At 36.8% G+C, this 15,566-nt stretch overlaps 1 protein-coding gene across 4 annotated transcripts in view; it reads left to right on the top strand.

Moving 5' to 3' along the window:
* The window catches only part of ANKRD13C (ankyrin repeat domain 13C), an 88,319-nt gene that overhangs the window by 51,627 nt on the left and 21,126 nt on the right, over window positions 1–15,566 (top strand). For 2 of the 4 annotated variants that reach the window (XM_070486582.1, XM_070486581.1), the window contains exons 7-10: window positions 838–982; window positions 6,430–6,561; window positions 9,323–9,376; window positions 9,854–10,015. In XM_070486582.1, the coding sequence (XP_070342683.1) occupies window positions 838–982; window positions 6,430–6,561; window positions 9,323–9,376; window positions 9,854–10,015 (493 nt within the window). The remainder of the gene's footprint in view (window positions 1–837; window positions 983–6,429; window positions 6,562–9,322; window positions 9,377–9,853; window positions 10,016–15,566) is intronic. The other 2 variants (XM_014867259.3, XM_070486583.1) reach the window with 1 other exon arrangement.

Below are 15,566 nucleotides of genomic sequence, written 5' to 3'. Positions count from 1 at the left end.
TTAAAGTATTCTTCCTAATTTCAGCAAGTAGTGATTTGTGGAGTTTATGTGAGACCAACACATTGGGCTAGACCATGACAGATCTTGGTTACCAAAGAGCACAATAAACCCAAAAGTGTATGAATCCGTGAGTATTTGACATAGGAATGATCCATAATCCACAATGATCTCAGGCTGCGGGGATGTCGGAAAGGAGAATTCTGGGAAAGAGAATGCTAATCGGAATCTGGGAAGTCAAACAGAAAGGCCAAGAATTTGGATTAAGTTAAATGGTTTGTCAAGTTGAAGGATGAAGTAAGTTTTGGTACTGGATGGTTCGGGCTAAGGCATAGATGTAGATCAAAAAGGCGAGACTGTAGACACATAGTCCTTAGTCCAATAATGTGGTCCACCCTTTGCTGTACCCCTCTTAGGCACTCTGCCGAGCTAGCAACATGGTCTTCAGGGATTGAAGAATGTTAGACAGGTCTGCTTTCCTTTTCTGCCCTTACCAGTTGAAGTAACTTTTATGCAGTTGGTACAGTAAGGGAAATGGTAGGGAATAAGGGTACAGTTAGGTAAATGCTTCAATGATGAGGAAGCAGGCTTTTTCTTGCTGGATTAATGAAGTATGTATTCAGAAAAATGAAATATAGGTAAAATGGAATATATATTTAATTATTCTTTTGATGTTTTTTAATAAGATATTTTAAATTTAGCTTTTATCTCTAAATTTGACTTTGAAATATGGTATTATTATCTTGGTTTGAGTTTAGAAGGAATAAAGCTTGTTTAATTATTGTAGAGTTTTATCGAAATTTTATTTGTCAGAATTTCTCATCTACCCATCTTTCACAGGCTTGACACTACTCTCATAGACTTTACTGACATGAAGTGCCAACGAGGGGATTTAAGCTTCATTTTCAATGGGGATGCGGCACCCTCTGAATCTTTTGTAGTATTAGACAATGAACAAAAAGTTTATCAGCGAATACATCATGAGGTGAGCATGTTGTCTTATCAGTATTCCTCTAAGTGGTTTAAAAAAAAGCCTACGTATGCAACCAAGCCTCAGTGTAATTGTTTTAAAAGGCAAGTATAATTGAGGTGGTTCATTACCAAAGCTTTCATTTCCTTACCACTGGCTTTTTAAAAAAATTTTATCATCTGGTCTCAATCCTGACCAATCCATTGAGTCTGTTTGCTTAAAATTCACTCTAGTTAAATGAACTCCAACTTCTCTTAGTTCTTGTTTATTGAACCTGTGCTGGCCCTTTCACCATTTGTTATCTTGCGACCTTAGTTTCTTTTAATGTTGCTGACCATCTCTATCTCAGTAATATGAACAACTTTGTTAGCTCTCTCTGTACTCTTCTGCTTTTCCTAACTCTATGGGTACCTTTCTTTTTTCTGTCTTCTCCCTCTTAGAGTACAAAATATTCTTCTTTCTGTCACATCGTATCTGCATGTTGGTGTTGCCTCGACAAACACCATTGAAAAACCATATGCACCATTATCGTTATCCTTTGTTCCCTGAATGTCCCTTCCCTGCTATAAACCAAAGAAAAAGCTTTTCCAGAATCTATATATTGATAGTCCTACAAAGTCAGCGTTTTGTTTTGTCACTGTTGCATTTATTTTGTTTTTATTATTTCCCCACCTTGTCATTCACCACGTCTTGTGGCTCCTTCCTCAACATCTCTTAGATTAGACCTTCCTGCTGTCATATCTGTTGATGAGATGTGTGTGTACTATTGAAGTAAATAGTTTTCTACCTGGCGCTGAGCAATGAAGATTTAGATTGGAGGAGGAAAAGAATCAAAGTCATTCCTTGTGGAGGAAACAGGATGAATAAAATGAGGGGAGTAGGAATGAGAATGGTTGGTTTAGGAAACAGAAAAGAGGCCTGACTGCAGTGAAGGTTTCTCTTATTGAGCCTGGGAACATGGTTTCTGGAAGGCCTTAAAAGCCAGATAGGGGCCGGCCCACTGGTGCAGCGGTTAAGTTCGCACGTTCTGCTTTGGTGGCTTGGGGTTTGCCGGTTTGAATCCCGGCTACAGACCTACCCACTGCTTGTCGTGCCATGCTGTGGTAGGTGTCCCACATATAAAGTAGAGAAAGATGGGCATGGATGTTAGCTCAGGGCCAGTCTTCCTCAGCAAAAAGAGGAGGATTGGTGGCAGATGTTAGCTCAGGGCTAATCTTCCTCAAAAAAAAAAAAAAAGCCAGCTAACATAATTTATGGTCTGCTGTAGGTGGCAACAGAGAGTCATAGATTCTTAAACAAGGTATTGATACGATCCAAAAGTAATTTAAGTGAATTAATCTTATATATTTCTTGCACTTTCCCTCCTTCCCTCCCTTACTCTCTCAAACATTTATCAAGGATGTAATAAACGCTAGACACTGCTAGGTTCTATAGACAGTGATATTGTATTAATAGTGTATATCAATTACTATCATAGTTAAGCATTAATTGCCAGCATTTTGGGACTAGAATTTAAGTGCTTTACAGCTCTTCTCATTAACTCCTTAAAATAACCTGTCAAAGTAAGTAGTTTTATTGTCTCTATTTTACAGATGAGAAAATTGAGGCTTAATAAATGTTAAATGACATCTCCAAGATCACACAGTTAGTATGCAAGATGGATTGGGAAAGGGACAGATTGGAGGCGGGGAAATTATGTGAGAAGTTTTTACAGTTCTACAGTTGAGAGGTGATGAGGATCTTTACTAGGATGATGTAGTGAATAATTAAGAAAGAGAACGTATGATTTACATTCCAAAGAATGAAATAAAAGGACTTGCTAATAGTTTGTAGTGAATTAGGAATTGGGAAGATTTAAGGATGAGTGTAGTGGAGTGATGGTGGCACCACTGATAGAATTGGGACATTGGAAAATGGAATAGGTTTGGGTTTTCGATGACGTTCATTTTGATTCCAGTGCTAAAATCAATATACTTGTTTCAACCCTCTATTTATTAGACTTCTCTGAAGTATTTGCTATTGTTGGTAACTCAGTTTTTAACATTTCGTTCCTTTGTGATTTGACCTTGGTCAGTTGTTCTTTTCTCCTCTCTCCTTCTTATTCTCCTTTGCCTTTTTCTTTTTCTCTGCTCACCTCTTGAATATTCATATGCCCTTGATGTGGTTCTCATTTTTACAAACTGTCAGAATAATCCCTTCCTTTCCCACAGCTCTACCTCTCTCCTATAGATTGGTGATTCACAAGTAGGTATTTGTATCCCAGACAGATTTTCTGAGTAGAGACCTATATATTTGCCTAATAGATATCATATATGTCTGCCAGGTACCTCAAAATTCAGCTCATCTAAGACTAACTCATATTTTCCCTCCAAAATTGCCCTTTTCCTCATCTTTTCTTGTACTCCGTGCTTCCTAATTAGAGAACACGTGTGGTCATTTCTGTCCCCCTAATGTCTTATCATTATCCTTTTTTTATTCATGGTTACTGCCATAATTTAAATATTCATTTTCTCTCAACTGGACTATTGCAAAAAGCCTCATAAATGATCTTCCTGGCCCCCTTCTTGTCTGCTTCTAAATTATCCTGCATATTGGAGATTGAACATTAGAAACAAATGTATGAAACCTACCTTCGTTAAAGACACTTTAAAAGATCTCTGTTCCTTAAAGAGTGAAATCCAAACTTCTTAGCACAGCGTGGTTCCTTCTGTGACCTGGCTTTTGCTTGCTTTTCCAGCCTTTTTATTACCTTACTATCTTAGATACTGATATCTTAGATACTTAGAGCTTAGATCATATTGAGCTCTTTGCAATTTTTCAGATGAGTCACGGTATTTAGCGTTTTGTTTCTTTGTTCATGTTGTTTCTGCTTCTGGAATACCCTTCTTGTACCCTCATACCCCTGGGGCACCTGCTTAGTGTTACTTCCTCCCCTGCGAGATGACTATTGTTTTATGTTCCCACTAAATCTGGTACCATGGAGCCTCTAATGCTGTGTTTGTTTATAATCACTTTCTTCCTCTATTGGGCTAAACTCCTTATGGTTATGGGGTCTTTTAGTTGTATTCTCTGGTACCTAATAAAGCATCAGTACATTCTAGGCCAGAGTTTAGCAAACTCTTTCTGTAAAGGGAGAGAGAGTCAATATTTTAGATATTTAGATATGTTTGTGGGCCATATGGTCTCTGTCACAACTGCTCAACTCTGCTGTTACTAGCATAAAATCAGCCGTAGACAATATGTAAAGGAGTGAATATGGCTATGTTCCAATAAAATTCTATTTATAAAAACAGTGGATGGACTGGATTTGTCCTGCTGGCTATAGTTTGCCGACCTTTATTCCAGACACTTGGATATTTATTAAATAATTTGACCCCTTGCATATTAAATGACAACAGGATAGCTAACTAGGCAACAGATGTCTTGGAAATATGGTACTTAAAGAGAAGCCAGAGATTAAGGCTAGTGGTGTATTAACTGATGTTATAGTATTGATGAAATCACCAAAGGACTGGTATTTAGGGTATATGGGTGTGTATATTTTATGTCTAAGAAAATATGTAAAAGCTAGATTTTGAGCAATAATCCTCAAGGCAGGGAATACTTGTTACTTATGCTAATATGCATATATAAGTAGTAACTGTTCAATAAATGTTTGTTGAATGAATGTAATTAACAATAGGTCTTTTACAATGATGTCTGTAGGAGATGGGCCGACTATGATTTGTAGAAGATTTCTGTTCCAAAAGTTTATTTGGAAATCTGGTGTTTGAGACTTAAGGCAAATTTCTTTCTCTTTTTTTTTGAGGAAGATTAGCCCTGAGCTAACATCTGCCACCAATCCTCCTCTTTTTTTGCTGAGGAAGACTGGCCCTGAGCTAATGTCCATGCCCATCTCCCTCTACTTTATATGTGGGTCACCTGCCACAGCATGGCTTGACAGGTGGTGCATAGGTCCATGCCTGGGATCCTAACCAGCGAACCCCGGGCCACCAAAGCGGAACATGCGAACTTAAGTGCTGTGCCACTGGGCTCACCCCAAAGCAAATTTCTTCATAGACAGTGTTATATATAATGTTGTTCTCAGCTAATACATAAAATCCTAGTTGATTTGTATGTTTGAAGCATAATCTTTAACAATTCTGTATAATCCTTTTATATCCCTTTTTTCTTAGGATCTTGTGGTCCTAAGTATCAGAGACTCTCTTATGGTCTGTTACAGAATAGAATCTCATATACCTACTCCCCTGCTCTCTGTACCTGATCACTTAGACTTCTGTCCTTGAAGCAAGCACAGAGCTTTCTTTTTTTCTCATTTAAAAAATAATTATTATTGGGACCAGCCTAGTGGCATAGCGGTTAAGTTTATGCACTCCACTTTGGCAGCCTGGGGTTCGCTGATTTGGATCCCGGGCGCAGAACTATGCACTGCTTATCAAGCCATGCTGTGGCAGGCATCCCACATATAAAATAGAGAAAGATGGCCATGGATATTAGCTCAGGGTTCATCTTCGTCAAACAAAACCAAAAGCAAAAAACCAACAACAACAAAAATAATAATTATTGGAGGCTGACCCCATGGCGTAGTGGTTAAGTTCAGTGGACTCTGCTTCAGTGGCCTAGGTTCATGGGTTTGGATTCTGGGTGTGGACCTACACCACTCATCAGCCATGCTGTGGCAGTGACCCACATATAAAGTGGAGGAAGATTGGCAAAGATGTTAGCTCAGGGCTAATCTTCCTCAAGCAAAAAATATTATGATAATTATTGGTCAAGTTTTATATGCCAGCACTGGGAAATATGTAGAGAATAAAACCTGAACCAAGGGTACTTACTTAGTTTGGAAATCATGGGTTGATATTTGTGGATTCCTTTTCTTTCTTTAAGGAATATAGAGAAGATCCCTTCTGGCCTCGTTTCCTTTCTTTCCTCCTTCCTCTTTTCCTTCCCTCATTCCCTCTTTCCTTCTCTCCCTTCCTTACTTCCTTCCACTTAGAACTACTGGAAAGCAAAGGCTCAAATGGTAGCTGTGGGTCTTTGGATTAAAAATAACTAAAGTAAGAGTCATCTGTATGTAAAGAAAACAGACCTTCCTGTGGGCATTTTGTCTCAGACCTGTTAACTTAATTCTTAAAGTAATCTTTAACATTGCTCTGCATATTCTGTCTTTCTGTAATGGGTGGTCTAGCATTGTTTCCATTACACGTCTGTAGCAGTGTAAGAGTACTGTATTTCATGTGTCCTGTATTTGTAGGTTCATAGTTAATCATAGTTGTAACTTATTTAGATATATGAAGTTTAAAATATGTATTTGTTTTTAGAATAAGTAGCACTTCACATTTTTTAGAATCTTTTTTGTTTTTTAAAAATTCATAACATTTTAATTGTTGATATTTTCATATATAGTACTAATAACCTTTGAATTCCTAGACTCTTATATTTAACTTTTGCCCCCACACCAGGAATCAGAGATGGAAACGGAAGAAGAGGTTGATATTTTGATGAGTAGTGATATTTACTCTGCAACTTTATCAACCAAATCGATTTCTTTTACACGTGCCCAAACAGGATGGCTTTTTCGGGAAGATAAAACAGTATGTGAAATCTAGATTTTTCAACTTTAACAATTGTTTAGTATTTAATGTTGCAAAATAATGTGATGGAAATTCAGGAAGAAGTAGCTTACTGAATTGTTTTCAAGTGGTTTATTCTCTCCTCCTTGAATTCAGACAGGGAATTATAATGGATGGTTACAGAGTTGGAAGATATTCTTACGGAAGCCGGGAGAGAAAGTTCAGTTCGTTTGAATTCTATGTTGGGAAAGATTCTTGTTGTCAGCTGCCTTCTTATTATACAGGGAGCAGTGTCTTCACTTGATTCCATTAGATTTCTAATGTTTTGTTCCTTCAGAAGAGCACAAAGAGGGATACACTTTTGAATTTATTTCCCTGGACAGTTTTTCCTTTCTGCTTTTAGACTTCTAAACTATTTACTTACCAGTATCTGTTTCTTAGTATTCCATATATGTGACTAAAATTAAATAAGCTTACATTTCTACAACACTGTCATTAAATCTCAATGGAGGTTTCCCCATTAGTGAATTGTAAATTCTTTCCGTAATTTCCATTTCATCTGTAAGCAAAAGGTTATGTAAGGCTGTTCAAAATATATTAAAAAAAATTCAATTAGATGTATAAAGAAGCACTTTAAACAACTGTAAAGTTAAGAATAAGTAACCAGGGGCCCGCCTGGTGGCGCAGTGGTTAAGTTTGTGTACTCTGCTTTGGGGGCCCAGGGTTTACCAATTCGGATCCTGGGTGCAGACCTATGCACTGCTTATCAAGCCATGCTGTGGCAGGTGACCCACATATACAATAGAGGAAGATGGGCATAGATGTTAGCTCAGGGCCAATCTTCCTCAGAAAAAAAAAAAAAGAATAAGTAACCCTATCAGATAAGGGCCAGAATTTATTGATTTTAAAAATTATATTTATCTTTTATTACACGCAGTAGAAATGACTATATTTTCACTGGAAAAACAAAAACAGCCTGGATTAGTCAGGGTTCTCTGAGAAACAAAATCAATAGGAGATCTCTCTCTCTTTCTCTTTGTATGTATCTACATATAGATATGTCCACACATATAGATATAGCTATGTAGATATGGAGAGAGAAGGAGAGGGGAGGGAGAGATTCACTTATTTTAACGAATTGGCTCATGTTAATGTAAGAGCTGGCAAGTCTGAAATCTGTAGAGCAGTCTAGCAGGCTGTCAATCAGGGAAGAGTTGATGTGGTCTTGAGTCTGAAATTTGCAGGCTCATCTCAGGTAGAGTTCTGTTTTGTAGTCTCGAGGCAGAATTGTTTTTCCTTTGGGAAAACTTAGCCTTTGGTCTTAAGGCCTGCAATTGATTGAATGAAGCCTACCCACATTATTGAGGGTAATCTGCTTTACTCCAAGTCTGCTGATTTAAATGTTAATTACATCTAAAAATTACCTTCACAGCGATGTCTAGACTTGTGTTTGACCAAACAATTGGGCATCATAGTCTAGCCAAGTTGACATAAAATTGACTACTGCACAGCCTTGCATATAAAGCTAAAAGGCCCCCTTTACCACTACTTGGCGATCCCAGAGCCCCTTGCATAAGAGTCTCCATTTGTATATCCTTCAAACCTTTTTTTAATGTTTTTATGTACATAAATATCCATAGTTCTTGATATTTTTTTATTTTTCCATGAAGTGTCGTATTGTATCTATTGTTTTGCAACTGTTTTTTTCACTCTTTAGTATGTCTTAGAAGCTTTTTCTTATCAGTGGTGCTACTTCATTCTTTTTAGCAACTGCATAGTATTCCGTAGTATAGATGTATTGTAATTTATTTATCCAGTCTCTTCTTTTTGGACAGTTAGATGAATGGACACACATTTGTGTCCAGTTTCTGCCATTATAAATGATGTTGCATTTACCATCCTTTTACATGCTTTTTAATTGTTATAGATAGAAAGAAATAGAATGGCTGATTTATGGGGAATATACACTTAAAATTTTTGTTGATATGATGGTTTACTCTTGATAAATGCTTTTTCATTATAAGATTTCAAGAACTGATAAATCACCTGAGTATTTCCCAACCACAGAAAAATTCTCACTATGAGATCTAGGCTCATCAACTTTGTTCTCTAACCCTATTTGGCAACAAATAGCATTATAGAATTCCCAATTGTAAGATCCTACACAGTAATCCATTTGTTGCTTCAAAGTCTTATTTGTTTGTACTCTGTTCTTCTGGACAGCATTAGAAGGATCACTTCAAGAGAAGATAAAAATTGAAGCTGCTTTTCATCTATTGCTACTGCTAAGCAGCTCAAAGCTCTTGAACAGTGTCTAGGTGATCTTCTTAAATCTTTGACAGGTAAGGAGGGAGTCAGTAATGCTTATGGTTCCCATTTTGTAGGTAGAAACAGGTACAAAATGCTTTGCTTTCTGGTGACCGGTAAGGAGGCCACTGAAAGCGAAGTGGACATGGTCACAACTCTATACGCATAGTTTTGGAATGCCAGAAAACAGCAACAAGATGGAGACCAAGTGATTTGCATACAGTAGAAATGGGAAGCTTGTTTTCCGTAAGTTGTTGATCGTTTTTTTTGAAGTAAAGTATTTCAAACTCTGACCACCTGTGAGTGAAAAAGGTGAAGGTTAGTGTTGAAGGAGGACTTCACTGAAAGGAAAGAGCTCTTTTCTTGCTGTCCTGTATACCACTTGAGTTTCCCTCTCCCCAGTCTATAATGTAAACACTTCATTGTATTGGTGAGCAAGACTACTCTGTTGTTCTCTCTTCTTTATTGAAAGCAGCAAGCAACTGTAACTGGAAGTTTGATCCTGTTAGAGAATAGAGTATTGGAACAGGTAATTAATTCTAGTTGTACTAGAGATTATTATGTGACTTAGACTATTTCTTTTACTCCACTTTTTTTTCTATCTATAAAATGGGAACAGTAATTATCCCTGACCCCTCCTTGTTACTCATGATGTTTGACTATCAGCTAAATAAAGTTTTCAGATAGCTTTGTGCTCCTTGGGAGTAGATTCTAAAGTAATACTATGTGGTATTTTCATTAGGTTTAATTCGTTTGCAGATTAACTACCATACATCTTGTGTGTTTTACATTTTCCTTTACAAATTTGAAATATGTAATTTTATATATTTTTTAACTTAATAGAATGTATAAGATATTTTGATAATTTCAAGTACTAAAGGAATATTTATTATCACCTAAATGTTACAGTTATGGAAAAAACTTGTATATTACTTCAAAACTTTTCTTTTAATATAAGGCAAACTTAATTTGTTTTATTATTTTGAAATATTTGATTTTGTTTTAGGAAAGAGTAGGAAACTTTCTGGCAGACTTTTATCTGGTGAATGGACTTGTTTTAGAATCAAGAAAAAGAAGAGAACATCTCAGTGAAGAAGATATTCTTCGAAATAAGGCCATTATGGAGAGTTTGAGTAAAGGTGGAAACATAATGGAACAGAATTTTGAGGTATAATTTTTACTTCTCTTAATTTATAATGTTCTAAGGAGAGAGGGGTAGCCTTCATTCCTGGCATTCAGTGAGTTTATGTAAGTATACTTAACAGACTTTTTTTTACTATGTATCACCTTTTATTTTTTTGTGTTATGGTCTTTGGTGATTTTTTGTGAATCTCTTCTTGGTCTTTGAATCTTCATGAACACATAGATTAAAATCATTTTATAAACATGAAACCCGGTGTTAATTTTTAATCCATGTCCCTTTACATAGATTCTTTTTCCTACTTCACCAACTGAAATCTGCTGCTGCTTTGCAGGCCCAGCTAAAGATCCATCTACTTTCTGAAGTCATTTCTAGCCTGTACTATCCTATAAATTTTTTATTCAGCAAGTGTTTATTGAAAGCATACTATATGCAAAGAATTGTATGACAGGAGGGAGAGGGGAGGGGAAATTAGGAAATAGAAAGGGATACGAAAAATCATATGATGCATCACCCATGTTCTGCCAGTAAGATTTGTCTTAAATATAAAGCTGATTGTGATACTCTGTTTCTAACCTCCTTCCATGACTTCCACAGATCTTCAGGGTAGGGTCTGGCATCGAGCATGGCATGTGAGGGCATTCATGTTCTTCCAAGCCCTTCCCACCCTTGTCTCTTACCACTTGTATGCACACCAGCCATGACACACTTGTGCCTTTCAGTACGCCATGTTGTATCTTACTTCCATGCTTTTAAACTTTTTATTCCTTCTGTCCGAAATGCTCTTCCTCTTCTTGTCTATTTGACTCCTGCTCATCCTTCAAAACCTGTCTCAAGTATGCATGACCACCTTTCCAGATAAACTCAGAGTTAACCTTCTTCTGTGTTGTCATACCTGATATATGCTTTTATTGTTGCACCTCTTAGAGTCGTGTTATTGTTTATTTACATGTTTGTTTTCTCCACTAGACTATGAGCTCCCCAAATAGTACAGTATGTCTATTCTTCACCCCTTCGTGTCTCTTTATAGCACAAGATCACTCTCCTCTTTTCTGCCTGACTTTTAAGAGAGAAAGTCCCCATTTTGGTATTTAACCCATTTCCTCCTCTCCAGAGTACATATATTCACTTTTCCTCTTTGAAGGCATTGAAGATTGCAGGAGAATACTCATTCACCTATCCTACCTACTCCTCCAGTTAATTCTATGAAAAGGGAAAAATAAGCAGAAGTTGTTCAGTAGGGATCATAATAGTGTTATGAGTGGCAAAACTGAATTGGAATCTAGAGAATAGCCTTCTGTCTCTCACTTTGTTTCATATTTACCCATATCCAGTCATAAGCAGTTGGAGGGTGCGGGCCCCCCCCACGTAGGGGACTTCCCCCAATGGGTGTAATACAAAGAAGAGGACATGGAGGAGGCTGAGGTGCTCTGCAATCTTAGTCCCTGATAAGATGAATTGGATGGATTCTTAAATTTATTTTTTATTTTGACAATTTTAGACTTAGGAAAAGATGCTAAAGTAGTACAAAGAATTCCTGGATACCCTTCATCAAGATTCCCCAAATGTTAACATTCCAGATGTTAACTATCCAGAATAGTATGCCAGGTTCCAACTAAATCATGGTAATACCGGATGTGCCAGGAAAATATTTTAATGTTTAGAAAGTTCAGGTATTGAGTGAATCAGCCATAGTTTAGTTAAATAAGTACAGGATGTAAAGTGTTTAGAATCCCCATTAAATGTTTAAGTTAAAATTGTGATTATGCCAGTTCAGTATGATCTTATCCCCTTCCTGCCAGATCCTCTCTGCACCCCTCATTTTTCTTCTGGCCTTGGGATAGAGCCTCGCTAGACTTCACTGTCTGCGTAGGCCTCCTGGCATTTACTGATCTCTTGATCAGTGGGAGACAGAGGGCGTGCTGTGCTCGGGAAACGGAAATGGAGATGATGAGACAGGGAGTGCTGGGCTTCCTCTTTGATAAAAGCTGCTCTCCTCTCCATTGTTGAACAGACAAAAAGCCCGTTTCTTTGGACTTGTATTGTGATTTAAATTTTATTAGAGTTCTTTTTAAAACATGATTTTGTTGTGGTGGTAGATATTGCTACCTTTGTTTAATTTTGGCAGCAAACTATTTTGGGATGAGTACATAGAAACAAAACTTTACAGAATAGCCTTTCATGGACCATTTGCCAGTTGTCTCCGATTGTCTGAACAATCTATATTTAAACTTACAGTATACAACTTGGTTTGCTTTAGGGCACAGACTGTAACCTGATTCACTTGAACTGTTAGTGGGATGTTTAAATGGCATTTTAATCAGCTATAGTTTTGCATATTGCAATTAAAACATAGAAAAATCATAGATAGCTATATAATAGAACAAGATAATATGAATTAAATTAAATAATTAAGCTTTAGACTTCTGATCAGAAATCAGAGGAAACAGTTCCTGTGTGAATCATGGCCCTTTGAACTTTATAGTTCTTGATGAATGTTTAAATTCAACTTGTCGATTTCTATGAAAGATAAAAACTTGGTAGGATTTTGATTAGAATGGTATTGAATCTATAGATCAAATAATTACTGCGTAAAAGCCTGCTTGATCTTTTTTTAATTCAACTTTTTATTTTGAGATAATTGTAGGTTCACATACAAGTTGTGAGAAATAATACATAGAGATTCCATGTACGCCTCACCCACTTTCCTCAAATGGAAACATCTTGTAAAACGGTGGTGTAATATTACAATCAGAATATTGACATTTATAGTCAAGCTATAGAACATCACCGTCACTGTTCCCCTTTTATGAGCACAACTATTGCCCTTTGTCCTCTCCCTGTCCCTTAACCCTAGCAACCACTAATATGTTCCTGTTTCTTTAATTTTGTCATTTTGAGGATATTGTATGTAACCTTTTAGGTTGACTTTTTTTCACTCAGCTTAATTCCATGGTAATTTATCCAAGTTGTTGTATACATCAATAGTTTGTTGTTTTTATTGCTGAGTAATATTCCGTGGTAAGAATGTACCATAGTTTGCTTAACCATTCACCTGTTGAAGGACCTTTGGATTATTTCCAGTTTGGGGCCATTATGAATAAAGCTGCCATAAACATTCATGTTAAGTTTTTTTTTGGAAAATATGTCTTTATTCTTTGGGATAAATGCTGTCTTTGGAAATGCGTGAAGCTGGCTGCTTGAGGGGGTGCATGGGCAGGGGGCGCTTTCTGGGGCTGGGTCCTGGGACTGTGTGTGTTCCACCACTCTGGTGATTGGGGAGGATAGCCCATGTCCCCTCTGTGTACTTACTGTCCATAGTTGTCTCTGGAAGGCTCACCCCCAGATCCTGGTGCATTCAGAGCTCCCTCCCTAATAAAGATTTCACATCCTCAAGAAAAAAAAAGATGTTGCACTTGGCTGGGTCTGAGTGCAACTAAGAGTGCAGTTGCTGGGTTGAATAGTAATTAAATGTTTAGTTTTATAAGAAACTGCCAAAATATTGTCCATTTTACATTCCCAGCAGTGTATGAGTGTTTCTCTGCATCCTTGCCAGCACTTGGTATGGTCACAATTTTTTATTTTACCCATTCTGGTAGTATGTTAGTCAGCCCAGAATGCTGTAACAAAATACCATAGATTGGATGGCTTAAACAGTAGGAGATTTATTTCTTACGGTTCTGGAGGCTGGGAAGCTGAAGGTCATTGTGTCAGCCTGTTGCTTCCCAGATGAGGGCTTTCTTACTGCCTTGCAGATGGCTGTCTTTTCGTCTGCCCTCATGTAGGGGAGAGTGTTCTGGTGTCTCTTTCTCTTCTTATAAGGACACTGACCCTATCAAGAGTACCCCACCTTAATGACTTCTTCTAAACCTAATTACCTCCCAAAGGCCCCTCCTCCAAATACCATCACACTGGGGGGGTTAGGGCTTCGACACATTAATTTTGGAGGGACACAAACATTCAGTCCATAAACAGATAGTGTATAGTGCTGTATCATTGTGGTTTTGTTGCATTTTCCTAATGTCTCTTGGTTTCTTTTGCCCATTTTCTAATTGGATTAGTTTTTGCTATTGAGTTCAAAGGTCTTTATATATTCTAGATACTAGTTCTTTGTCACATATATGTTTTGCAAAAATTTTTCTCCCACTCTGTAGCTTGTCTTTTCAACCTATTAAACAGGTCTTTGGCAGAGAAAAGTTTTTATTTTTGATTAGGTTTAATTTATTGATCTTTGTTTTATGGCTTGTGCCACGTCTAAGAACTCTTTGCTAGCTCCAGTCCCTAAGATTTTCTCCTATGTTTTTTTCCTAAAAGTCTTATACCTTTACATTTTACATTTAATTCTATGAACCAGTTAATTTTGTATAAGATGTGATTTTAAGTCAAGGTTTATTTTTTTGCCTTGGATGTCCAGTTGATCTAGCACCATTTTTTTGAACGGGCCATCTTTCCTCCATGGCACTGCCTGCGGGAATTTTTTTGAGATAGTGTTGAATGTATAGATTAATGTGGGGAGAATTGATATCTTAAAAGTATTGAATCTTCTGTTTTGTGAACATGGTCTATCTCTCCATTTATTTAGATCTTTTACAATTTCTCTCAGAGTGTTTTGTAGTTTTCAGTGTACAAGTCTTGCACATATTTTGTTAAATTTATCTCAAGTATTTTGCATTTTTTAATGCTATCATAAATGAGAATATTTTCAAATTTTATTTTCTAATCATTCCTTGCTAACATATAGAAATACATATGATTTTTTCATATTGCTAAATTTATATATTAGTTATATAATTTCTTGTAGATTCATTAGGATTTTCTATAGATGATCATGTCATCAGGTAATAAAGATAGTTTTTACTTTTCCTTGCCAATCTCTGTGCCTTTTATTTGTTTTTCTTGCCTTATTGCACTGGGAAGTAACCAGTATAATGTTGACTAAAAGTGCTAAGAGCAGGTACTGGATCTTAGAAGGGATTTTTTAACACCAAGGTTAATTTTTTAAAATCATTATATTATCTTTTAGTCTGGCATAAGTAATTTATTAAGAATTACTAAAAGAGCCAGCCCTGATGGCCTAGTGGTTAAAGTTCAGCACTCTTACTGCTTTGGCAGCCCGGGTTCATTTCCGGGTGTGGAACACACCACCCATCCGTCAGTTGCCATGCTGTGGCAGCAGCTCACATAGAAGAGCTAGAAGGACTTACAGCTAGGATATAAAACCATGCAGTGGGGCATTGGGGAGAAAAGGAAAAAAAAGAGGAAGATTGGCATCAGATGTTAGCTCAGGGCAAATCTTTCCCTGCAAAGAAAAAAAAAAGACTTACTAAGAGCCATGGCTGTATTGCTATTTGTTAGCTCTGTCATTCTTTTAAGATTATGTTTTTAACTGTTTTAGAATAAAGAAAGTATCTCATTATATATTGTTTGGACTTTTGATAGGGAAGCATTGAAGAATTACATTCGAGAATCCTTTTGGTGTTCAATTATAAAGCTTTAGAAGAAATTTAAAGAAAATAGTAATTCTATCAGATATTCATCTATACATATAATTTGACTTGGTTGAATCAAATAAAGGCAG

Source organism: Equus asinus, chromosome 16, assembly GCF_041296235.1.
Source record: "Equus asinus isolate D_3611 breed Donkey chromosome 16, EquAss-T2T_v2, whole genome shotgun sequence".
In the NCBI taxonomy this organism is placed as follows: Eukaryota; Metazoa; Chordata; class Mammalia; order Perissodactyla; family Equidae; genus Equus; species Equus asinus.
This window is presented reverse-complemented; position numbering and strand designations above follow the sequence as displayed.